The following is a 25,239-nucleotide window of genomic DNA, read 5'->3' on the forward strand; positions in this document are numbered from 1 at the left end:
ACTGGATTTTTTTCTTTTAATAAAATGGTTAATGAGGGCTGTGGGGGAGTATTTTTTAAAATAAAATAATTTTTCCAATTTGTTATGTTTTTTAATTGAATTTTCAGTCTTCGTAGTAGAAGCCGTCTTATTGACGGAAACCATTACTAAGCCAGGGCTTATCGTTATCCCAAAAAACAGCTAGGGCTAACCCCTAATTATTACCCCAGTACCCACCGCCACAGGGGTGCCGGGAAGAGCCGGTACCAGCAGGCCCAGAGCGTCAAAAATGGCGCTCCTGGGCCTAGGCGGTAACGGGCTGGCGTTACTTAGGCTGGGGAGGGCCAGTAACAATGGTCCTTGCCAACCCGGGTAACGTCAGGCTGTTGCTGCTTGGTGTGAGAATGAAAATACGGGGAACCCTATGAGTTTTTATTTATTTATAATTTAAAAAAAACATAGGGTTCCCCATATTTTCATTCTCAGCACAATACCAAACAAGCAGCAACAGCCTGACGTTACCAGGGTGGACGAGGACCATTGTTACTGGCCCTCCCCAGCCTAAATAACGCCAGCCTGTTACCGCTTAGGCCCAGGAGCGCCATTTTTGATGCTCCCTGCCTGTTGGTATCGGCTCTTCCCGGCACCCCTGTGGCGGTGGGTAACGGGGTAATAATTGGGGGTAAGCGCTAGCAGTTTTTGGGGCTAACGCTAAGCCCCGGCTTGGTAATGGATTGCGTCTATTAGACAGCCTCCATTACTAAGCCTGAAAATTCAATAAAAAAAAAAAAACACAACACATTGGAAAAATTATTTTATTTTAAAAATACTCCCCCACAGCCCTCGTTAATCATTTTATTAAAATTTAAAAAAATCAAGTTAATCCGTCATAATCCATCGAATCCGCTGTAATCCTCTGCATACACGGATCTGAAACGAAAAAAAAAAATACACAAAAAAATGGGTTAGGACATTTTTTGCGCTCTCCGCAGGAGAGAGCGCCCATAATGCAATGTCTTCCCAAACAGGGAGCCTCCAATTGGTGCAAAACTACAATTCCCAGCATGACCAGACAGCCTTTGGCTGTCTGGGCATGCTGTGAGTTGTAGTTTAGCAACAGCAGGAGTCTCCCTGTCTGGTAAGACACTGGCAGAAGGGTCTGTTCACATTATACAAAACGGACAATGTTAACAGAGCATTATACCCTTACCAGCCTGGATCCCGTCTCTAATGACGTCATCACTAGGGGCGGAGCTACACGGACCCACGGGGACTGGAGGGAGGTAAGGGGGACAACTTCATCTTCTATATACATAGATAACTGTATATATTGTATACTGTCCAAAGGGTTAACCTTTCCTTGCCGGACTGGCTTAGCGCACAGCTCAGCAAGGGGTTAAGTGAGCCAGCAATGTGTATACTGTATACCAATTGCAGGCTCATTGTAAGTTCTTGCTGGGCAGTAGATATACAATGTATATCTACTGCTCAGCATCAGCTGTTCCAGCTGAGTCCCTACAGTCACATCAGGACGACCGCAGCAGGTGTCAGGAAAAGTGACATCTGCTGTGATCTGTCCCTTACTGCAGGTACTACTACACCCAACATGGAGCACACTCTGCTCCATGCTGGGAGCTGTAGTACCTGCATTCATAGCCAGATCGCAGCGAGTGTAACTCCTGACACCCTCTGTGATCCTCCTGTATAATGTATAGATGTGGGCGGCCACTCTTCTATGGTCCCCTGCACTGATGTATATATACACCTATTCATATTTCCCACAGAGTTGTGATTGGCTGGAACCATCTGGCCAATCACAGCTCTCTGCGGGAAATATGAATAGGTGTATATATACGGAAGTAGGGGATCATAGAAGAGCGGCCGCATCTATAAATTATATAGGGGGATCGCAACGGACCCGTGGCAATCTGTGAATTAGTACAGGTACTACTACTCCCATCATGGAACAGTGTGTTCCATGCTGTGAGTAGTAGTACTACGTAAAAAGAATTGTTAAAAACACACACACACACACACACACGCTACATTTATATTATTGTCGGCTACATTTTTAGTGCTCTGCCCGCCCACATAAATTGATCCCTGTTTAAAAATTTAATAAAAATTTTGTTATAAAAAAGATAAATTTCGTTAAAAACTATTTTTTCCATCACTACTATGTCTTTTTTTTTTTTTTTAAAGATACTCTACGACATTTTATTTAAAAAAAGGTATCTCCATCACTTTTTTGGTTTGCTAAAGTCCAAAAAAGAAGAAAACGCCAAAAGGATAAAAAAAAAACGCCAAACTGAAAAACGCCAGCAGTTTACTATTGACTTGCAGCTAACATCTGGATGCAGTGTTTTTTTTTTGCTGAAAAAACACTGTGCGGAAAAATTGGTGTTTTTTCAAAAAAATCCTCAGTGGGATTCCAGCCTTAAAGGGATATTGCAGTCAAGAGATACCTCTGTACAGCACTCAGGTCTTCAGTGCTACCGTAGAGAATGAATGGAGCATATGCCGAACCCAGCACTTGTTCCTTTCAGAGAGACTGGGCCCGTTTAGGAGATCGCGAGGGGTCCCAAAGGTTGTACCCCCTCATCCTGTGGATATGTAAATTTTAGCTTCAAGACCCCTTTAATTGTTTCTGTGCTGCATCATTTTCACAGAAACAGTGAGGATGTTACTATGGGGACTACACACGATAGAAAAAAGGAAGAATTAGTGATGAAAGGAGACCAGGTACTATTCAAACAGTATCATTGTATATAGAAAGAGAATATAAAAGGGAAATGAAGGGAAAAAATAATGCCCAGGAAAGATAAGAATTCTTCTTCTTTTTAATTAGCTCCTGTAAACAGATCAAGTACAAAACCTATAAAAAACACATTTTAAGCCAGTGGGTGAAGATCACACACACAAACACAATGTTAGCAAAGGCATGATATAAATTCAGATTCTGCACCTTAAAGTGTGCCTGTCATTAATAATGCATATAATATAAAATAATATATGTATATTTCTAATATACATTGGTAAAAATATTGGGGCACCATGGAAAGGGGGGGGGGGTAAACTTGGAGTTAGGGGCTGGCTGAAGGTCCTCTTTCCATCAGGAACAAAGTCCTAATAGGTTGGCAGCGGCGGGCCACCCTCAGGCCGTGCACAGGTGCCTGACCTGTCAGTCTGCCCCTGGATATAACATACGGTAGATATATCTGAGATAGATAGATAGATATGAGATAAATAAATAGATATGAGATAGATAGATATGAGATAGATAATAGATAGATATGAGAGATAGATAGATATGAAATAGATAGATATGAGATAGATAAATAGATATGAGATAGATAGATATGAGATAGATAATAGATAGATATGAGAGATAGATAGATATGAAATAGATAGATATGAGATAGATAAATAGATATGAGATAGATAGATATGAAATAGATAGATAGATAGATAGATAGATAGATAGAAAGATAGAAGAATCATATCCAGAGAATTCAATCTATCAGTAAAGGGTAAACGCAGGTATAGGTTTGTGGAAAATCAATCCCGAGCAATATTTCTTGGATAAATGCAGCACACCAAACAAGTATCTGTGCAATGGTGATTTATTCCATGGTGTATAGAAGAAATACTATTTCAAAAGTGCTCCTCTTAATATGCACTTTTTTTTTTAATGCTTTTGCACATTTGATGTTTGTATGTACTATTGATACATTATGATGTGTTTATATTCTAATATTTGTATATGATTGATATTTTGATTGTACACTGTATAGGGGTTATTTAAATAACCCCCATTGGTTCACTCACTATGCTTGAGAAAGGAGACGAGAGGTCTCCAAAACGTTGCACCTTATGTTGTGAGGACACAATAAAAAACAACACTTTATGGAACCCGATGTGTGCTGTGGTCTTTTCCTATGGATTTACGTTGGATTTCCTGACCAGGAACCCGATGATGGCGAGCACCTTCTACGTTTGTCTGTTGGGCGGATGTGCTGCTTATTAGGATTTCTAGATAGATTAGATAGATATGAGATAGATAGATATGAGATAGATAGATATGAGATAGATAGATATGAGATAGATAGATATGAGATAGATAGATATGAGATAGATAGATATGAGATAGATAGATATGAGATAGATAGATATGAGATAGATAGATATGAGATAGATAGATATGAGATAGATAGATATGAGATAGATAGATATGAGATAGATAGATATGAGATAGATAGATATGAGATAGATAGATATGAGATAGATAGATATGAGATAGATAGATATGAGATAGATAGATATGAGATAGATAGATATGAGATAGATAGATATGAGATAGATAGATATGAGATAGATAGATATGAGATAGATAGATATGAGATAGATAGATATGAGATAGATAGATATGAGATAGATAGATATGAGATAGATAGATATGAGATAGATAGATATGAGATAGATAGATATGAGATAGATAGATATGAGATAGATAGATATGAGATAGATAGATATGAGATAGATAGATATGAGATAGATAGATATGAGATAGATAGATATGAGATAGATAGATATGAGATAGATAGATATGAGATAGATAGATATGAGATAGATAGATATGAGATAGATAGATATGAGATAGATAGATATGAGATAGATAGATAGATTTGAGATAGATAGATAGATTTGAGATAGATAGATAGATTTGAGATAGATAGATAGATTTGAGATAGATAGATAGATATGAGATAGATAGATAGATATGAGATAGATCAGTGTTTCCCCAGCAGGGTGCCTCCAGCTGTTGCAAAACTACAGCAGCCCACACAGCCAAAAGCATGCTAAGAGTTGTAGTTTTGTAACAGCTGGGGGCACCCTGCTGGAGAAACACTGGAATTGGCCATTAACCTCTAACACCCACCACCACCACCGCCCCAGAAAGTTACTTACCCAGATGAGAGGCACCTGCGACGGGCAGGGGAAGTCTTTAGTTTCCCAGCGGCGTGGGTGGGTGTCAGGTTCTGAGGTGGAGCAGGAAATAAAGCAAAAGCCTGCTCCACTAACATGGCTGCATGGCAGGGGAGCATGAGGGGGGAGGGGCCTGAACATCCGTCTATGCATATTTCCCAGCGCGGCCCCTGAGCTGTATTTAAAGAGCCTGCAATGTTTTAAAAAAATAATAATAATTATGCTGGCAGTGCCGGGCCCCTTCTCAGACATAGTCAGTGCCTGAGTGCCCGATCGTCAGTCTGCCCCTGGGAACATGGACCGGTCCCATAATTTTTTACTGAGGCTGCTGCAGGGGGGGGGGGAACAGCAAGGGCCTGGGCCTCCCTGGGAGCTCGGGGCCCTTACTGGAATACTGGCTGTACCCCCCCCTGACAGCGGCCCTGGCTCTGTGCACCGAGGACAAGCAGGGCTCTGTGCACCGAGGACAAGCAGGGCTCTGTGCACCAAGGACAAGCAGGGCTCTGTGCACCGAGGACAAGCAGGGCTCTGTGCACCGAGGACAAGCAGGGCTCTGTGCACCGAGGACAAGCAGGGCTCTGTGCACCGAGGACAAGCAGGGCTCTGTGCACCGAGGACAAGCAGGGCTCTGTGCACCGAGGACAAGCAGGGCTCTGTGCACCGAGGACAAGCAGGGCTCTGTGCACTGAGGACTCTGACTACACTTACTGTATTTGGTCATCTCACAGAGACACACAGACAATAGCTGCAGGGACAGCAATTTTTCCCAAAAAGTATGCACATTTTTTATCCAAAGCATATCACAAACATACATATTATGGTATTATCTACATTATATAAAAGGTTTTCGCAAACAACAGGTACACTCTAAGGGTATGCTCACACATAGTATATATGCTGCAGATTCTAAGCAGTGTTCAATTATAATAGAAGTATACATGAAGATAAATAAATAATTGAACCATACATTCATTAGCTGCATATTCAAAGTGCATATTCCCACAGACTGTTGTTCTCCATAATTCATTTGCAGCACTCTCAGAATGTAAGGGCAACATGGATATTGGCTCAATCACAGAGGGTGACGAACCATCGACTCCTATGTCTAACGTATGTAAGACTGCAGCCAAGGACAAAAAAGAAAGTGAAGTCTGAAAGGAAACAGCTGTTGCTGGGTGATTCAATCGTAAGAAGTGTGGAGCTTAAGGAAAATGGTTTTGTGAGATGTCTCCAGTGTGCTACAGCTAGAAGAAATAGAAGACATATTCTTAATATTGTTAAGCAAGCAAAGCAGGAAGGGGACATGGATGTTCTTGTTCTTCTAGGAACAAATGACCTGGCTAGCAATGAAGTATCAGAGGTGAAGGAATGTTTTATCACACTTGGTAATGATGTACAGGATTTTGCATCCACTGTTTCATTTTCTGAAGTTCTTCCTATGCATAACGTTCAGAATGATAGGCAGCGTTCATGGCTAAGTAAATGGTGTCAAGAGCAAGGATTTGGCTTTGTGTCTCATAATAGCTCTACATGGAATAGAAAGGAACTCTACAAAAAAGATGGTTTGCATCTTTCTCTCAAAGGAACAAATGTACTAAGTGAACAATTCCAAGACTTTGCTAAGGGGTATTTAAACTAGGAGGGGAGGGGCAAAAAAGTGAAAATCCATGAGTCCAATTGCCCCCCGAAACATGTCAGTAGCAGAGGTTAAGAAATGACAAGCTCAGAGTCCTATCTACATATGCTCTCAGTTTAGGTAATAAAATCAATATACTTGGGTCAATAATGGCATCTGAGAATGTAGATTTAGAGGCTGTTACTGAGACATGGTTTAATGAAAGTAATAACTGGGACATAACCATACCGGGGTACCCTTTATACAGAAGAGACAGAGAAGGCAAGAAAGGAGGAGGAGTGGCCCTATATGTGAAAGACAGCATAAAATCTAACCTAATACAAGTTAGTGAGGACAACATAGAGTCAGTTTGGGTTACATTGCAGTTTGGTAATCGTGCAGTAACTCGTGTAGGTGTGATATATAGACCACCTGGCCAAGTTAAAGAATTAGATGATCTACTAGTTGAAGAAATAGCTAAAATGACAATGAAAGGAGAAGTTATCATTATGGGAGACTTCAGTCTTCCGGAAACAAACTGGAAAACCAAAATAGCTAGTTCTGCCCTGAGTACAGATACTCTAAATTCCCTACTGGGATATCTCTACAACAAGTGGTTGAGGAGCCATCCCGGAGGGAGGCCATTTTGGATTTGGTATTAACAAATGGGGATTTGGTATATGATGTTATTGTAGGCGAAAGCTTGGGGTCTAGTGGTCACCAGTCAGTGTGGTTTAATATAAGAACAGTGAAGGAGTCACACCGCACAAAAACAAAAGTTTTAGATTTTAGAAAAACAGACTTTTCAAAAAAGAGATTAGTGATAAATGAGTCCCTATCAGACTGGAACGGATTACATGTCCAGGAGTCCAGGAGAAATGGGACTACTTAAAAGACGCATCATTGAAGACAACAGAAAATTGTATTAGACTTGTCAGTAAAAGCAGGAAAAGGAAGAGACCAATGTGGTACTCAGCAGAAGTGGCCAAATTCAAAAAAACAAAAAGCTAGCATTTAGTAATTATAAAACAACCCAGAGCAATGAAGATAAGGAAATCTACAAGATTAGGCAGAAATAGGCCAAGCAAGTTATAAGAACTTCTCAAGTGCAGGCAGAAGAAAAACTAGCTCAGTCTGTGAAAAAAGGGGACAAGACATTCTTCAGATATATAAATGAAAAAAGGAAATTAAAACAAGTAATAACTAAAAACAAAGGAAGGAAAGTATGTAGAAGAGAATAAAGGGCTAGCCGACTGCCTTAATGAATACTTCAGTTTTTACAGAAGAAAAAGGAGGAAAAGGACCTCAATTAGGGAGGAAGACTAATGAATCGTTTAAAGCAGGTGTCTTTACAGAGGAAGAGGTTCTACATTTGCTGTCTAAAGCAAAGACAAATAAGTAACAGGGCCAAGATGGGATACACCCAAAAGTATTAAAAGAGCTTAGTGGTGAGCTAGTAAAACCGTTAATAGATTTATTTAACTAATCACTGGTAACAGGAGTCATCCCGGAAGATTGGAAATTAGCAAACGTCATGCCCATTCACAAGAAAGTTAGTAGGGAGGAATCAAGCAACTATGGGCCAGTAAGTCTGACATTAATAGTGGGGAAATTAATGGAAACCCTACTAAAGGATAAGATTGTGGAACATCTAAAATCCCATGGATTGCAAGATGAAAAACAACATAGGTTTACTTAAGGGAGATCATGTCAAACAAATCTTATTGATTATTTTTTTTGACTGGGTGACTAAAATAATAGATGGTGGAGGGGCAATAGACATCGCATATCTAGATTTTAGTAAGGCTTTTGACCCTGTTCCACATAGAAGACTTATCAATAAACTACAGTCTTTGAGCTTGGACTCCCATATTGTTGAGTGGATTAGGTCAAGTGACAGACAACAGAGGGTTGTAGTCAATGGAGTATATTAAGTGCAAGGTCTTGTCAACAGTGGGGTACCTCAGGGATCTGTACTGGGACCAATTGTGTTTAATATCTTCATTAGTGATATTGCAAAAGGTCTCGATGGTAAGGTATGTCTTTTTGCTGATGACACAAAGATATGTAACAGGGTTGATGTTCCTGGAGGGATCCGCTAAATGGAAAAAGGATTTAGGAAAACTAGAAGAATGGTCTGAACTCTGGCAACTGAAATTTAATGTGGATAAGTGCAAGATAATGCACCTGGAACGTAAAAACCCAAGGGCAAAATATAGAATATTTGACACAGTCTTGACCTCAGTATCTGAGGAAAGGGATTTGGAGTCATTATTTCAGAAGACTTAAAGGTAGGAAAACAATGTAATAGAGCAGCAGGAAATGCTAGCAGAATGCTTGGATGTATAGGGAGTAGAAGTAGAAAAAAGGGAAGTGTTCATGCAGTTGTACAGAACATTGGTGAGACCTCACTTGGAGTACTGTGCGCAGTACTGGAGGCCGTATCCCCAGAAGGATATAGATACTCTAGAGAGAGTACAGAGAAGAGCTACTAAACTAGTACATGGATTGCAGGATAGAACTTACCAGGAAAGGTTAAAGGACCTTAACATGTATAGTGTGGAAGAAAAAAAGAGACAGGGGGGATATGATAGAAACTTTTAAATACATTAAGGGAATCAACACGGTAAAGGAGGAGAGCATATTTAGAAGAAGAAAAACTCCCACAAGAGGACATTAATTTAAATTATAGGGGCAAAGGTTTAAAAGTAATATCAGGAAGTATTACTTTACTGAGAGAGTAGTGGATGCATGTAATAGCCTTCCTGCAGAAGTGGCCACTGCAAATACAGTGAAGGAGTTTAAACAAGCATGGTATAAGCATAAGGCTATCCTTCATATAAGATAGGGCCAGGGACTATTGATAGGATTCAAATTATTGGGCAGACAAGATGGGCCAAATGGTTATTATCTGTCGACACATTCTATGTTTCTATGTTTCAACACAAAATCCACAGCTTATCATAAAAACCTACCCCTTGAAGTATTAACGATTAATCTTTTTTGTCTGCAGCCAAAGGGATTTTTTATTCATGAATTCGTAATCCTATCAGTCCAAAATTAATACTGTTAAGCTTAAACAAATATACGTGAACTATACGGCCAAAGGCTGGTCAGAGATGGTAGAAACATACAAAGAATATCCAAGGAGATGGTAAAAAGAATGGACATGTAAATTATTTCAGCAGAATCCACAGGCAGAATCCCTTTGTTTATAGAGAAAGTGACTTTTCTGCCACTATTTTAAAAAAATGATATAAATATAGTCATTGTTATCCTGTTTGCTTACAGTCCCGTTGGAGTACTAGGTAAGTTTGCGGGGACTACTAAAATAGTCCTGCTAGACCATGGAGCTGCCTTTTGGCAGTGACAAGAAGCCATATGACAATTACAGGCCTTAGCTTCATGTCACTTCTGAAAGGCGGCTAAGGCTCGATGGTCCGGCGGGGCTACAGGAAGAGACAGGAGTAAAGTGGTCCTAGCAACCACACCCATTGCACCAATGGGCTGTAAGAAAACAAGATACAGTGGGGGGGGGGGGGAAGTATTTAGTCAGCCACCAATTGTGCAAGTTCTACCATTTAAAAAGATGAGAGAGGTCTGTATTCCTGTATTTTTCATCATAGGTATACCTCAACTATAAGAGGCATAATGAGAAAAAGAATCCCATAAAACTACATTGTCTGATTTTTAAAGAATTTATTTGCAAATTATGATGGAAAATAAGTATTCGGTCAGTAACAAAAGTTCATCTCAATACTTCGTTATATGCCCTTTGTTGGCAATAACAGAGGTCAAATGTTTTCTGGTTTTCACACGCTGTTGCTGGTATTTTGTCCCATTCCTCCATGCAGATCTCCTTTGGAGCAATGATGTTTTGGGGCTGTCGTTGGGCAAAACGGACTGTCAACTCCCTCCAAAGATTTTCTATGGGGTTGAGATCTGGAGACTGGCTAGGCCACTCCAGGACCTTGAAATGCTTCTTACGAAGCAACTCCTTACTTGCCCGGGTGGTGTGTTTGGGATAATTGTCATGCTGAAAGACCCAGCCACATTTCGTCTTCAATGCGCTTGCTGATGGAAGGAGGTTTTCACTCAAAATCTCAGGATACATGGCCCCATTCATTCTTTCCTTTACACGGATCAGTTGTCCTGGTCCCTTTGCTCAAAAACAGCCCCAAAGCATGATGTTTCTACCCCTATGCTTCACAGTCGGTATGGTGTTCTTTGGATGCAACTCAACTCATCATGTTTGGAGGAGAAAGAATGATGAGTTTTTACCAAAAAGTTCTACTTTGGTTTCATCTGACAATATGACATTCTCCTAATCCTCTTCTCGATGATCAAAATGCTCTCTAGCAAACTTCAGATGGGCCCGGACATGTACTGGCTTAAGCAGGGCGATATGTCTGGCACTGCATGATTTGAGTCCCTGGTGGCGTAGTGTGTTACTGATGGTAGCATTTTTACTTTGGTCCCGGCTCTCTGCAGGTCATTCACTAGGTACCCCGTGTGGTTTTGGGACTTTTGATCATCATTCTTGTGATCATTTTGACACCACAGGGTGAGATCTTGCGTGGAGCCCCAGATCGAGGGAGATTATCACTGGTCTTGTATGTCTTACATTTTCTAATAATTGCTCCCACAGTTGATTTCTTCACACCAAGCTGCTTGCCTATTGCAGATTCAGTCTTCCAAGCCTCATGCAGATCGACCATTTTGTTTCTGGTGTCCTTCGACAGCTCTTTGGTCTTGGCCATAGTGGAGTTTGGAGTGTGACTGTTTGAGGTTGTGGACAGGTGTCTTTTATACTGATAACAAGTTCAAACAGGTGCCATTAATACAGGTAATGAGTGGAGGACAGAGGAGACTCTTAAAGAAGAAGTTAGAGGTCTGTGAGAGCCAGAAATCTTGTTGTTTGTAGGTGACCAAATGCTTATTTTCCACCATAATTTGCAAATAAATTCTTTAAAAATCAGACAATGTAGTTTTATGGGATTCTTTTTCTCATTATGCATCTCCTGGTTGAGATATACCTATGATGAAAATTACAGGCCTCTGATCTTTTTACGTGGGAGAACTTGGACAACTAGTGGCTGACTAAATACTTATTCCCAGGGCATAATGCCGATCCTGCATAATTTCTGTTTAAATTACCATGGAGAAAAAAGGTGCAAGTCCCAAGAGAATTAAGTGATGAAATTTTCCTCGCTAATTTCATAGTGTGAACATACCCTTAAAAGTCATATTATTAGGAACAGCCGAAGCCATCTCAGTAACACGGCTCTACTAGATAAGCCCAGCAAACTGAAGGGCAATTTTTATTCTACTTTTATTACTGTCCCACAAGCTGCCTGTTATTGAAGAATTACACAAAAACGGATGTGCAGTTTCCTAAAATTACTTTTATCTAAAAGCTCTTTAAAGAGCAGATAAACCGGATTAAAACCGATTGCATTTCCAATGTAAATGCCATGATACAGAACAGAGTATTTGGGTTGAGTTTTGAAGGCTGTAAATACCCTTAATCCATAAAACAGAGACGTAAAATAAAAATCTGTGAGACAGGAATACAATAGAGAACTTTCCCATTTGCTTCTTACTGTACACACTGATGAAAATAAATCAGCTCTCCAGTACAGTATCTCTCTAACAGTACAGAATCTATTCAATACCATGACTGGCATTTGACATTTCTGAAGGAAGACATGTTTTGTAGCATTGTTATGAATAAAGATAATTTATGGGTAGAGCTATATATTTTTGTTGTGACCAATAAACCAAAATTTCCCATATAGGCAGATAAGGTATGTGCCTAGAGCAAAACAGTTATAAAGGCCTGTAGAGAAAGGATTTACACTGTGTGCACAATTATTAGGCGAGTATTTTGACCATATCATCTTTCTTATACATATTTTTCAACTATGCATATTTTCCAAGCTATATTAACATGAGAAACGAGGGAAGGTGTGGCCTAAGGAGATGAACATCCTATAACAAGGTGTGTATAATTATTAGGCAGCTTCATTTCCTAAGGCAAAATGAGCCAAAAAGGAGATTTCAAAGATCAGCTAGTTGTAGCTTTTTGAGTTAAAGGGGAACTCCGGTGGAAACAAGTGGAAAACAAATGTTTTTAAATTAACTGGTGCTAGAAAATTAAACAGATTTGTAAATTACTTCTATTTCAAAATCGTAATCCTTCCAGTACTAATCAGCTGCTGTATGCTCCATAGAAAATCGTGTAGTTGTTTCTAGTCTGACAACAGTGCTCTCTACTGACACCTCTGTCTGTGTCAGGAACTGTCCAGATTAAAAACATATCCCCATAGAAAACCTATCCTGCTCTGGACAGTTCCTGACACGGACAGAGGTGTCAGCAGAGAGCACTGTGGTCAGACTGAAAAGAACTTCACACATTTCTCTGTAGTATATCTGTAGTATACAGCAGCTGATAAGTACTGGAAGGGTTAAGATTTTTAAATAGAAGTAATTTACAAATCTTTTTAACTTTCTGGCACCAGTTGATTTGAAAATATTTTTTTCCCCCACCAGAGTTCCCCTTTTAAAATGGACTCAAAATCAACTCCCAAACCTACTGACCATTTTTAGAAAACAATTAGTTGTGACAGTGGTACAGGAAAAAATTCTGTATCTTTCAAAAATACCTCAATGTTTAACCCCTTAAGGACGCAGGACGTACTCAAACGGCCCCTTTTCAGAGTCCTTAAGGACTCAGGATGTTTGAGTATGTCCTGTCCATTCCCGGCCCCCCGCCGCTAGCTGGAGGGGAGCCGGTGCCCGATGCCTGCTGAAATCGTTCAGCAGGCATCGGGGCATATTGCCCAGGATGACCCCCCATGTCGGCGATGGCCGCAGATCGCTGGACAATTCAGATGGCCGCCAGATGGCCGCCTGATCGCTGGCAGATTCCGGGTCAATCGGGTCTCCAGAGACCCGGAATTACAGGCTGTTCGGGGCCGTCTCTGACGGCCCCTAACAGCCACAGCCAGCAGGGGTGAGGTGGCACTGGTGCCACCTCACGATCGCCCTGATTAGTCGGCCGGTTTCCCGGCCGACCAATCAGGGCGCCTGCTGCGGGTGTCACTCCCACAACTCGCTCCGCCCCTCTTCCGGAGGACGTGAGCGGGTGCAGGACGTGCACCCCGGGAGCTGGGGACCCCGATCCCCGCCGTTAATGTTGGGATCGGGGCCCCAGGAGCAGCGGCGACGACGACGAGGGACTGACCTGATGCGGCGTGGATCGTTGGAGGCGAGTGACAGCCTTCTGCTGTTGCTTAGCAACAGCTCCCAGCATGCAAAAAGGGCATGCTGGGAGCTGTAGTTATGCAACAGCAGGAGGCAGACCACCACAACTCCCAGCATGCCCTTATGGGCATGCTGGGACTTATAGTTTTGCAACAGCTGGAGGCACATTTTTTTCTATGGAAAAGTGTACCTTCAGCTGTTGTGTAACTACAACTCCCAGCTTGCACAAACAGCTAAAGTGCATGCTGGGAGTTGTAGTGGTGCATCTGCTGGTTGCATAACTACAACTCCCAGCATGCCCGTTGGCTGTCGGTGACTGCTGAGAGTTGTAGTTTTGCAACAGCTGAGTTAAGTAGCAAACCAGTGTGTCTCCAGCTGTTGCATAACTACAATCCCCAGCAACCCCAGCCAAAGTAGTATGCCTCCAGCTGTTGCTTAACTACAAGACCCAGCATGCCCTTCCGCTGTCCGTACATGCTGGGGGTTGTAGCTTTTGCAACAGCTGAAGGCACACTGGTTGCAAAACACTGAGTTTGTTACCAAACTCTGTGTTTCACAACCAGTGTGCCTACAGTTGTTGCAAAACTACAACTCCCAGCATGCACTGATAGATTGTATATGCTGGGAGTTGTAGTTTTGCAACAGCTGGATGTTCCCCCCCCCCCCAATGTGAACATACAGGGTACACTCACATGGACGGAGGTTTACAGTAAGTATCCGGCTGCAAGTTTGAGCTGCGGCAAATTTTCTGCCGCAGCACAAACTGCCAGCGAGAAACTACTGTGAACCCCCGCCCGTGTGACTGAACCCTAAAAACACTACACTAACACAAAATAAAATAAAAAGTAAAAAACACTACATATACACATACCCCTACACAGCCCCCCTCCCCTCCCCAATAAAAATGAAAAAAACGTCTGGTACGCCACTGTTTCCAAAACGGAGCCTCCAGCTGTTGCAAAACAGCTACTCCCAGTATTACCAGACAGCCACTGACTGTCCAGGCATGCTGGGAGTTTTACAACAGCTGGAGGCCCTCTGTTTGGAAATCACTGGCGTAGAATACCCCTATGTCCACCCCTATGCAATCCCTAATTTAGGCCTCAAATGCGCATGGCGCTCTCACTTTGGAGCCCTGTCATATTTCAAGGCAACAGTTTACGGTCACATATGGGGTATCGCCGTACTCGGGAGAAATGGTGTTACAAATTTTGGGGGGTATTTTCTGCTTTTACTCTTTCTAAAAATGTAACATTTTTGGGAAAAGAAGCATTTTAGGTAAAAAAAAAAATGTTTTTATTTACATATGCAAAAGTCGTGAAACACCTGTGCGATATTAAGGTTCACTTAACCCCTTGTTACGTTCCCCGAGGGGGTCTAGTTTCCAAAATAGTATGCCATGTGTTTTTTTTTTGCTGTCCTGGCACCATAGGGGCTTCCTAAATGCGGCATGCCCCCAGAGCAAAATTTGCTTTCAAAAAGCCAAATGTGACTCCTTCTCTTCTGAGACCTGTAGTGTGCCAGCAGAGCACTTTTCACCCCCATATGGGGTGTTTTCTGAATGGGGAGAAATTGGGCTTCAAATTTTGGGGGGGTATTTTCTGCTATTACCCTTTTTAAAAATGTAAAACTTTTGGGAAACCAAGCATTTTAGGGAAAAATTATTATTATTTTTTTTTACATATGCAAAAGTCGTGAATCACCTGTGGGGTATTAAGGTTTACTTTACCCCTTGTTACATTCCCCGAGGGGTCTAGTTTCCAAAATGGTATGCCATGTGTTTTTTTTTGCTGTTCTGGCACCATAGGGGCTTCCTAAAGGTGACATGCCCCCCAAAAACCATTTGTCGCTCCTTCCCTTCTGAGCCCTGTACTGCACCTGCCGAACAATTAACATAGACATATGAGGTATGTGCTTACTCGAGAAAAATTGGGTTTCAAATACAAGTAAAAATTTTCTCCTTTTTACCCCTTGCAAAAATCCAAAAATTGGGTCTACAAAAACATGCGAGTGTAAAAAATGAAGATTGTGAATTTTCTCCTTCACTTTGCTGCTATTCCTGTGAAACACCTAAAGGGTTAAAACGCTGACTGAATGTCATTTTGAATACTTTGGGGGCAGCAGTTTTTATAATGGGGTCATTTATGGGCTATTTCTAATATGAAGACCCTTCAAATCCACTTCAAACCTGAACTGGTCCCTGAAAAAAAGAGAGTTTCAAAATTTTGTGAAAAATTGGAAAATTGCTGCTGAACTTTGAAGCCCTCTGGTGTCTTCCAAAAGTAAAAACACGTCAATTTTATGATGCAAACATAAAGTAGACATATTGTATATGTGAATTAAAAAAAAATTCTTTGGAATATCAATTTTCCTTACAAGCAGAGAGCTTCAAAGTTAGAAAAATGCAAAATTTTCAAATTTTTCATAAAATTTTTGGATTTTTCACCAAGAAAGGATGCAAGTTACCACAAAATTTTACCACTATGTTAAAGTAGAATATGTCACGAAAAAACCATCTCGGAATCAGAATGATAACTAAAAGCATTCCAGAGTTATTAATGTTTAAAGTGACAGTGGTCAGAATTGCAAAAAATGGTCGAGTCCTTAAGGTGAAAAAGGGCTCAGTCCTTAAAGGGTTAAGCATGACAACGCTCCATCACATGTATGGAAGCACTCCACTGCGTGGCCAGCCAGAAATTATGACTTGGCCCAGTTCCTCACCTGATTAAGCCCTTCTTAAATAGGAGATTTACAGTGAAAGAATACAGTACACCTCTCTGAACAGTGTCTGGGAGGCTGTGGTTGCTACTGCACAAAAAGGTCATTGTCAACAGATAAGGAAACCGAACCACAACAAAAATATGGGCACCACTAACAATATCTAAAATACTGGTGCAACAACCTTGCAGATACAATATACAATTCATTAACAACAACAAAAAAAAAAAAAAATAATAATAATAATAATAATAAAAACTGAAAAAAGTGCACTGTTTTCCTTTCTGTCTTTTTCTTTTGTGAATTTTAGATCAGGAAACGGACTCACTGAATGGAAGGCTTATGCCTGTTATTGAAAAGAAGGATGGCTATATTGGTCACTGATTTATGTATTTGTTATTTTTTGAAATGTTACAAGTGTTTATTATTCTCACTTTACCAGTTGAAAATAAACAGTTGAGATGGGAACAAGATTTGTTTTTAAGTCAGTTGCATTATAATTCTTTAACGAATACCGTATATACTCGAGTACAAGCAGAGTTTTTCAGCATGATTTTTCGTGCTGAACACGCACCCCTCGGCTTATACTCGAGTGAACTCTCCGCCTATCAATCCCTTTTCAGTGGTCTTCAACCTGCGGACCTCCAGATGTTGCAAAACTACAACTCACAGCATGCCCGGACAGCCATCGGCTCTCCGGCATGCTGAGAGTTGTAGTTTTGAAACCTCTGGAGGTCCGCAGGTTTAAGGCCACTGCGCGGGCCTTCGACATCATCCAGACCCCCCTTTAGTTTTCTACTCCCCTCCCCTCGGTGGGAAGGAAGGGGTGGTCCGGGCCATCTATGCTGCAGGGACCATCCGGTGGGGAGGGTTAGTCGTTGCGGTCGGTCCATCTTCACCGGGAGGCCCGGCACCGGACCAGTGACATTGCCTGGACGATGACTCACAGGGACGTTCATGCGCAGGTACGTCTGCTGTGCACGGTCATCCCTTTGAGTCGTCGTCAAGGCAACGTCACTAGTCCGGGGTCGGCCCAGAGCGGAGAAGAGGGCCTCCCGGTGAAGATGGACCGCCCGCAACGACTAACCCTCCCCACCGGATGGTCCCTGCAGCATAGATGGCCCGGACAAGGTCACCCTTCCTTCCCACCGAGGAGAGTAGAAAACTAAAGGGGGGTCTGAATGATGACGAAGGCCGCAGTGGTCTTCAACCTGCGGACCTCCAGATGTTTCAAAACTACAACTCCCAGCATGCCCGGACAGCCATGCATCCTGGGAGTTGTAGTTTTGCAACATCTGGAGGTCCGCAGGTTGAAGACCACTGAAAGGGATTGACAAGCGGTGATGATTAAGGGGGGGGGAATGATGATGGGGTGATGATGACAGGGGTCTGGATGATGACGGGGTGATGATTATGGGGGTGAAAATGACAGGGTGATGGTGACAGGGGTGATAATGACAGGGTGATGATGAGGGTGTTAATGATGGGGTCTGGATGATGACAGGGGGGGGGGGGATGATTTCCGACCCTAGGCTTATAGTCGAGTCAATAACTTTTCCTGGGTTTTTGGGGTGAAATTAGGGGCCTCGGCTTATATTCGGGTCAGCTTATACTCTAGTATATACAGTAGTTGCCCAATAATCATGTACAAAGATACAGTTAGAAAAAAAGCCAAATCTATTTTTTTTTTTCAGGTTAATGGTTTATTAACATGAATTAACAGAGGGCACTTAAGTTGTTCAATAATAAAATTAAACCTCAAAAAATACAAACTGCCAAATAACTGTGCACATAGTGTAGATACACCCACATATGTCCAGCCAGTGGGCTGTATCCTGTGGTTTTACTTTATTGTGACAACATTCAGATGCTATTTTCTCCATGTGTAAAACATGTGTACATATGTGTCCCATTACTTTTAATAGGTATATGCACAGTAGCTCACACTGAACGCAAGCATTCTGTCATGGATGTGAATTCGTGTCAAAGAAAATATATGTGATGTCACTTATTCCACATAGAAAACCTGTGGTGTGGCCAAAATATAGATGACCTAATCTGCATCCACAACCGTGGCAAAAATCAAGGGAAAATGATTTCTTCCTCTGTTTTCACTTTCTGAGGGTATGACTTGGTTATCTGCCCTGTATTTTGCAGTGTATTACCGTACCCTTACAGTGCAAGAAATATGTACCATTAAATAATCTTGGCAAAATTTGTTTGTAAATAACAAATCGGAAACATACTTAACATTTGCAAAATGTGTACATAAACCCAGAAGAGGAGACCCAAAAACAAGCTCTCTGCTTTAGCCTGGGTTCAAACAACATTTTTGCAATATAGTTCCCGTATACGTTTCAATTTGAAAACCGTATGGAACAGTATTGAAAACCGTATGCATTGACTCTCCATTGAAAACCGTATGCCAAACGATGCATCTGGTTGTGTCAGTTTTGCATCTTGTACACTTTTGTCCGTTTTTTTTCAAAACTGTGGCCTACCATGGTTTTTGGTCCGGGTGAGAACCCGTATTAAACTGTATACGTTTCTTTTTAAACATGGGAGTCAATGGGAACCGTACAGAACCGTATGTGGGTACTGTTCCATCCGGTTTGCACCATGGACTTTGCAGTTTTTTTTTCTTGGAATTTCAATCAAACAAGTGAAACTTTATTCATAATAGTATGAAAAGTTTAAAACATATTGTTTTTTTTTCTTAACAAACGGATCCAACTGGACATCATTTCTCCAACCGTATATGGATTAAAATTTGTGTACACGTTTTGATACAGTTTAGTCAGGTTTTGAGGAATCCGTTTTTCATCCAAAAACCTGATACGGGAACTGTATTGTAAAAACGTGGTGTGAACCCAGCCTTACATGTCCACAACACAGATGTGCATAGTTTTTTTATTCACTTAGAAAACATAACAACACATACCCATAATGGAGTCCCTGCGAAAAACATCTCTGTCGAATATGTAAAAGGAGAGGTGGCGAAAGTTTCGGGGAATCTCACAATAAAAATCTTCTCCATAAAAAGGGCTAAATAGGGAAAAAGAAAGCACAAATTAGTATGGAAATGTGCATCTCGCGTAATTTATTATATTTCACAGTATAATTACATCAGTACAATATTATATTAACAAGAAAGTTGCAACAGCACTCTAGGTAAAAAAATGGAGGCTCTTAGCGCACTTTTTGATCAAAATGTGTCCTCCCATCCACCACGCGGAGGTGGCCTCATATCGGATGGGACCCTAACATGATAACTCACCTCTGCTGTGCATATAGCCTCTGACTGTGTGACATGTTGGACCAGCCATTGACTAAACCACCTCCAGTCTGAGAGGGGTGGGGTGCACTGCTAAAGAGGGTGCCACACCCCCCAACTTACAAAGTAAAAACAAAAGGAAAAATAGCCAGCACAACAACCTAATACACAGCCGTGTACCCCACCCCTCTCAGACTGGAGGTGGTTTAGTCAATGGCTGATCCAACATGTCACACAGTCAGAGGCTATATGCACAGCAGAGGTGAGTTATCATGTTAGGGTCCCATCCGATATGAGGCCACCTCCGCGTGGTGGATTGGGGGGGGGGGGGGGGAACGACACATTTTGATCAAAAATTGCGCCAAGAGCCTCCATTTTTTGACCTAGAGCGCTGTTGCAACTTCCTTGTTTGTACATTTTGTATTTGCCACAGCAGCGGGCACCTGTGTATTATGTGTACACTTTTTTTTTTTTATCCAAGAACCATAACCACTAAGTTGTAACCACTGGTTAACTTTTACATATTTTTTGTAGGTGGCATGAGAAGAATTCTAATATAGTACCGGCTGAGGTACACAAATCATTTATAAGCTTTTGCAGGGACATGCTATGTGTGTATTTTTTATTTTACTATGTAAGCACATGGGGATTTGTTATAGGGAAAAAAGAATAAATTCAGGAATAGAAAAGATTTCTTCCAAAAGCAGCACCAAACCTGTCCTTAAGATGTGTGTGGTATTGCAACTCCATTAAAGTGAATGGAGCCACGCTGTAATACCACACACAACCTGATGACAGGGGTGGTGCTGTCCACTGTGGTACAGTACTTGACTGAGCAATCTTCTAATTACATCAGTAATACACTGCAGTAAGCCTGTATTGCAGTGACTGCCTGTTGATGACTAACTAATTGCCAATCTATTAGGCAACCTAGTGGGCAAATACAGATGGCAAATTCAGGGGGAAATTGTTAGGCTTCAATTTGTGACTGTAAGCTGGAGTAAGTTAAAGCTGAAACCAATGCCAGCTCATAGCTGGATTTCAATGTGTAGCCCATGGGCAAGAACATTTTATTTCTTTTTTATAGAAATCATGGCTGAAGCACAGGTATGGACAAAGTCCAGTAAGCGGACTTTGCTCTCTCCTGTCTGATAGCACTCCTCTGTGCTCTCTCCTGTCTGATAGCACTCCTCCGTGCTCTCTCCTGTCTGATAGCACTCCTCCGTGCTCTCTCCTGTCTGATAGCACTCCTCCGTGCTCTCTCCTGTCTGATAGCACTCCTCCGTGCTCTCTCCTGTCTGATAGCACTCCTCCGTGCTCTCTCCTGTCTGATAGCACTCCTCCGTGCTCTCTCCTGTCTGATAGCACTCCTCCGTGCTCTCTCCTGTCTGATAGCACTCCTCCGTGCTCTCTCCTGTCTGATAGCACTCCTCCGTGCTCTCTCCTGTCTGATAGCACTCCTCCGTGCTCTCTCCTGTCTGATAGGACTCCTCCGTGCTCTCTCCTGTCTGATAGGACTCCTCCGTGCTCTCTCCTGTCTGATAGGACTCCTCCGTGCTCTCTCCTGTCTGATAGGACTCCTCCGTGCTCTCTCCTGTCTGATAGGACTCCTCTGTGCTCTCTCCTGTCTGATAGGACTCCTTTGTGCTCCCTCTTGTCTGATAGGACTCCTCCGTGCTCTCTCCTGTCTGATAGGACTCCTCCGTGCTCTCTCCTGTCTGATAGGACTCCTCCGTGCTCTCTCCTGTCTGATAGGACTCCTCTGTGCTCTCTCCTGTCTGATAGGACTCCTTTGTGCTCCCTCTTGTCTGATAGGACTCCTCTGTGCTCTCTCCTGTCTGATAGGACTCCTCCGTGCTCTCTCCTGTCTGATAGGACTCCTCTGTGCTCTCTCTTGTCTGATAGGACTCCTCTGTGCTCTCTCCTGTCTGATAGCACTCCTCCGTGCTCTCTCCTGTCTGATAGCACTCCTCCGTGCTCTCTCCTGTCTGATAGGACTCCTCCGTGCTCTCTCCTGTCTGATAGGACTCCTCCGTGCTCTCTCCTGTCTGATAGGACTCCTCCGTGCTCTCTCCTGTCTGATAGCACTCCTCTGTGCTCTCTCCTGTCTCATAGCCCTCCTCTGTGCTCTCTCCTGTCTGATAGGACTCCTCTGTGCTCTCTCCTGTCTGATAGGACTCCTCTGTGCTCTCTCCAGAGGAGTACTTTCAGACAGGGGAGAGCACAGAGGAGTCCTATCAGACAGCATAGAGGAGTGCTAGCCCACACTCACTTACTGGGCTTTGTCCATGCTTGTGCTTTAGCTTGGACAAAGCCATGATTTCTATAAAAATGGAAATGAACATTTCTTAGGAAGTATATTAGAGAGGTTAATCTTGTGCCAAGATGTACAACATATAAAAAGTTTTTGTATCTGACAGTGCTTATTTACAGCCACAGTGTGAAAGAGTCTTAGAAAATTACCCCAAAATCATCATCATCATCATCTATGTACACTGTCCTCTGCTATCTTCCGCAGTCCTATAGACAATGAATGGATTACCACTGCGAACTCGGGAGCCCTTCTTGTGATTAATTCAGTGGTCAGACACCCAAAAAATCAAACATTTATCACTATACTGGTATAGGGATGTTGGTAGGACAACCCCTTTAACCCCTTCCCAATATACATGTATGTCCTGAGCCAGTTGGCAAACATGACACGGGCCCGCGGGTCGGGTCCAAGTCATAACCGGGAAATGCCCGGTAATGACAGACATTGAAGATCGCTCCAATGTCCGTCATTTAACTGGTTAAATACCATGATCTATACAGATTACGGCATTTAAACATTAAATGCCGCTATCTCCTGGTGTCTAGTGATTACATGGTTGAACCCCCCCCCCCCCCGCCCCATAAAACAAAACAAAAAATATGCAAGTTTGGTACCATTAAAATCGTACTAAATAATAAATACAGAATAAAGTTAGCATGTAAGATTTACCATATTGTGAACGCCAAAAAATTTGCCCACAAAATTGTGCAATTCTGTAATATATTATATGATAAGTGCACCATTGAAAAATACAACTCGTTTACCAGAAAATAAGACCTATTACAACTTTGTCTGTGGAAAAAAAAGATAAGGGTCTTGGAACGTGAGGAGGAAAAAAAATGCAAAAAAAATTTATTTGCTGGGTCATAAAGGGGTTAGGAGAGACTACTGTATTACCATTTACAACTACAAAAAAAAAAATTTACAATCAGATCTGCCAGCAGTTTGCTTACTTGTTCTGGGTATTCAGGTATAGAGTAAACAGAAACTAAGTGTATGTTCACACATCGGATTCTCCACATTTTTGCCATGGATTTCTGCCATGGATATGCAATTTGTATTGCCACAGATCTGCACGACAACTAGCTTCATTGTCACTAATGGGACTAATACTTGGTTTCTGAGGTAAGTGACATGTAATTCAACATGGATTGAAATCTGTACAAAGTTAACTATGACCTGTGTGAACATAGGCTAAGTAATAGTAAGTGAAATGGCAGAAAAGAGGTATTTTGGATATATTACAAATATGGTAGATATCATATTTGGTAGCTAAAGGTGGCACCTCACACAGGCAAGGAAACTTGCATTTCTTTCATGTTCTAAATATACTACAAAATGTCCTTCTGAGCTTAGAAAGTTTTTTTTATTTTTTATTCTTTATATTTATGAGAAACATTGACCGTTTTCCCTTAAAAAGGATAGAGCATCCGTTTTCAGGATCGTGATGTTTCTTTGGGAAATGAGGCTTTTGATATTTTTTTATTTAAACACTGAGTCATGCCTTCCAACGTGACATAGACCCCTAACACATTGTCTATTCTCCAAGGAACATTGTGAGAAGACTCTGAAATCAAATTCATAATCTTCACATGTCAATGCAATACACATCATTTTTTATAATGTATATAACATTCATTTTTCATTATTGAATACTATGGTAAAATAAAAATATACCCAAGATTCAGAGAAAAAACTATTATTAAATGAAAGTCTTCCCAGCACCCCTTAACCCAGACCACAATAACAGGGGGCTTCTATTTCCTCCTATGCAATAATTACTTGATTTTCATCAAAAATAATATTTAGCTTCTGTCCACAACCTCAATGGTAGAAATCACTTCCAGCAAATAGCACGGTGAACTACATGTCTCATGATGCCTTATCCAGAAATCATATGGGGGAAGGGGTTTAGTAGTTCTCTATTTATACGAGACAGGAGTGGCTACACTGTGCCCAATGCCACCGCATTCATGTCATAGGCAGTGTACAAACTTCTACTAACTGCAAATAGCCAGGGATAACTGGTGAAATAGCCTTATATTGTCTAAAGAAAGCAGTGCCAGACCGGCTGTAGCCTCAAGCTTCCATTTTCAAGGCACGCTAGCTTCACCAGGACCAAGACCAATTTTAACACAGATGTTAAGACCAGCATGAAAAAATACATTGCACGCGAGACATATATAAATGGCTCCTAGTAGCCAATTCGGAGTTCTACACCTAGCATAAAGAAGGTCCAAATAAATATCCATTAGAAATTTATGGTGGTTGGAAACCTTATAAAATTACCTTCTCAGTGTCAAGTGGCACAGCCTTGAATGCCTCCTTGCTCACCCTCACCTGCCAGCCTGTCTGACATAAAAGGCCTCTAGGAGGTAAGGAAAAGCGAAGAAGCATGCCAGGCTGTGGCACTTAAAAGGGGTACTCCGGTGCTAAGACATCTTATTCCCTATCCACTGGGGACCCCCATGATCTTCCACGCCGCACCCTATTAGAATCAGCCCCCAAAGCTTGTTTGCTCAGGGTCTGATTACTGGCGATCACGGGGACGGAGCATAGTGACGTCACGGCTCCTCCAATAGACTTGCATTGAGGGGGCGGAGTGTGACGTCACACGGGGGCGGAGCCAGATGTCACTATGCTCCATCCTCGTGGTCGAGATGGACTCAGCCTGAGGACCTCCAGCAGTTCCGGAAGCCACTAAAGGTGGGTGCTGCGTGGTAGATCCCGGGGGTCCCCAGCAGCGGGACCCCGGTGATCTGACATCTTATCCCCTATCCTTTGGATAGGGGATAAGATGTCTAGGGGCAGAGTACCCCTTTAAGCAGATTGGCAACCAAGTGTCAAGAATGTATAGCCAAACACAAACTCATTTTTATTTTTCAGCCATTATCAGCTTAGGTAATAAAGGCAAACTGTACCTTTCCTTAACAACTATCCAACAATATCTACAACGCTTGGCAGCACATACAGTCGCATGCAAAAGTTAAAGCACCCCTGACAATTTCCATGATTTTCATTTAGAATTAACTGGGTGTTTGGATCAGCAGGTATGCAAATGCACATTTGGACAAGCCCTCTTAATTT

General features: G+C 41.9%; 1 protein-coding gene across 2 annotated transcripts in view; it reads right to left on the reverse strand.

The window, feature by feature from the left end:
• The window catches only part of RASA3 (RAS p21 protein activator 3), a 227,283-nt gene that overhangs the window by 84,627 nt on the left and 117,417 nt on the right, over positions 1 to 25,239 (reverse strand). For both annotated transcript variants that reach the window (XM_056555987.1, XM_056555988.1), the window contains exon 3: positions 19,506 to 19,609. In XM_056555987.1, the coding sequence (XP_056411962.1) occupies positions 19,506 to 19,609 (104 nt within the window). The remainder of the gene's footprint in view (positions 1 to 19,505; positions 19,610 to 25,239) is intronic.

This window comes from Hyla sarda, chromosome 2, assembly GCF_029499605.1.
Source record: "Hyla sarda isolate aHylSar1 chromosome 2, aHylSar1.hap1, whole genome shotgun sequence".
NCBI classification, from domain to species: domain Eukaryota; kingdom Metazoa; phylum Chordata; class Amphibia; order Anura; family Hylidae; genus Hyla; species Hyla sarda.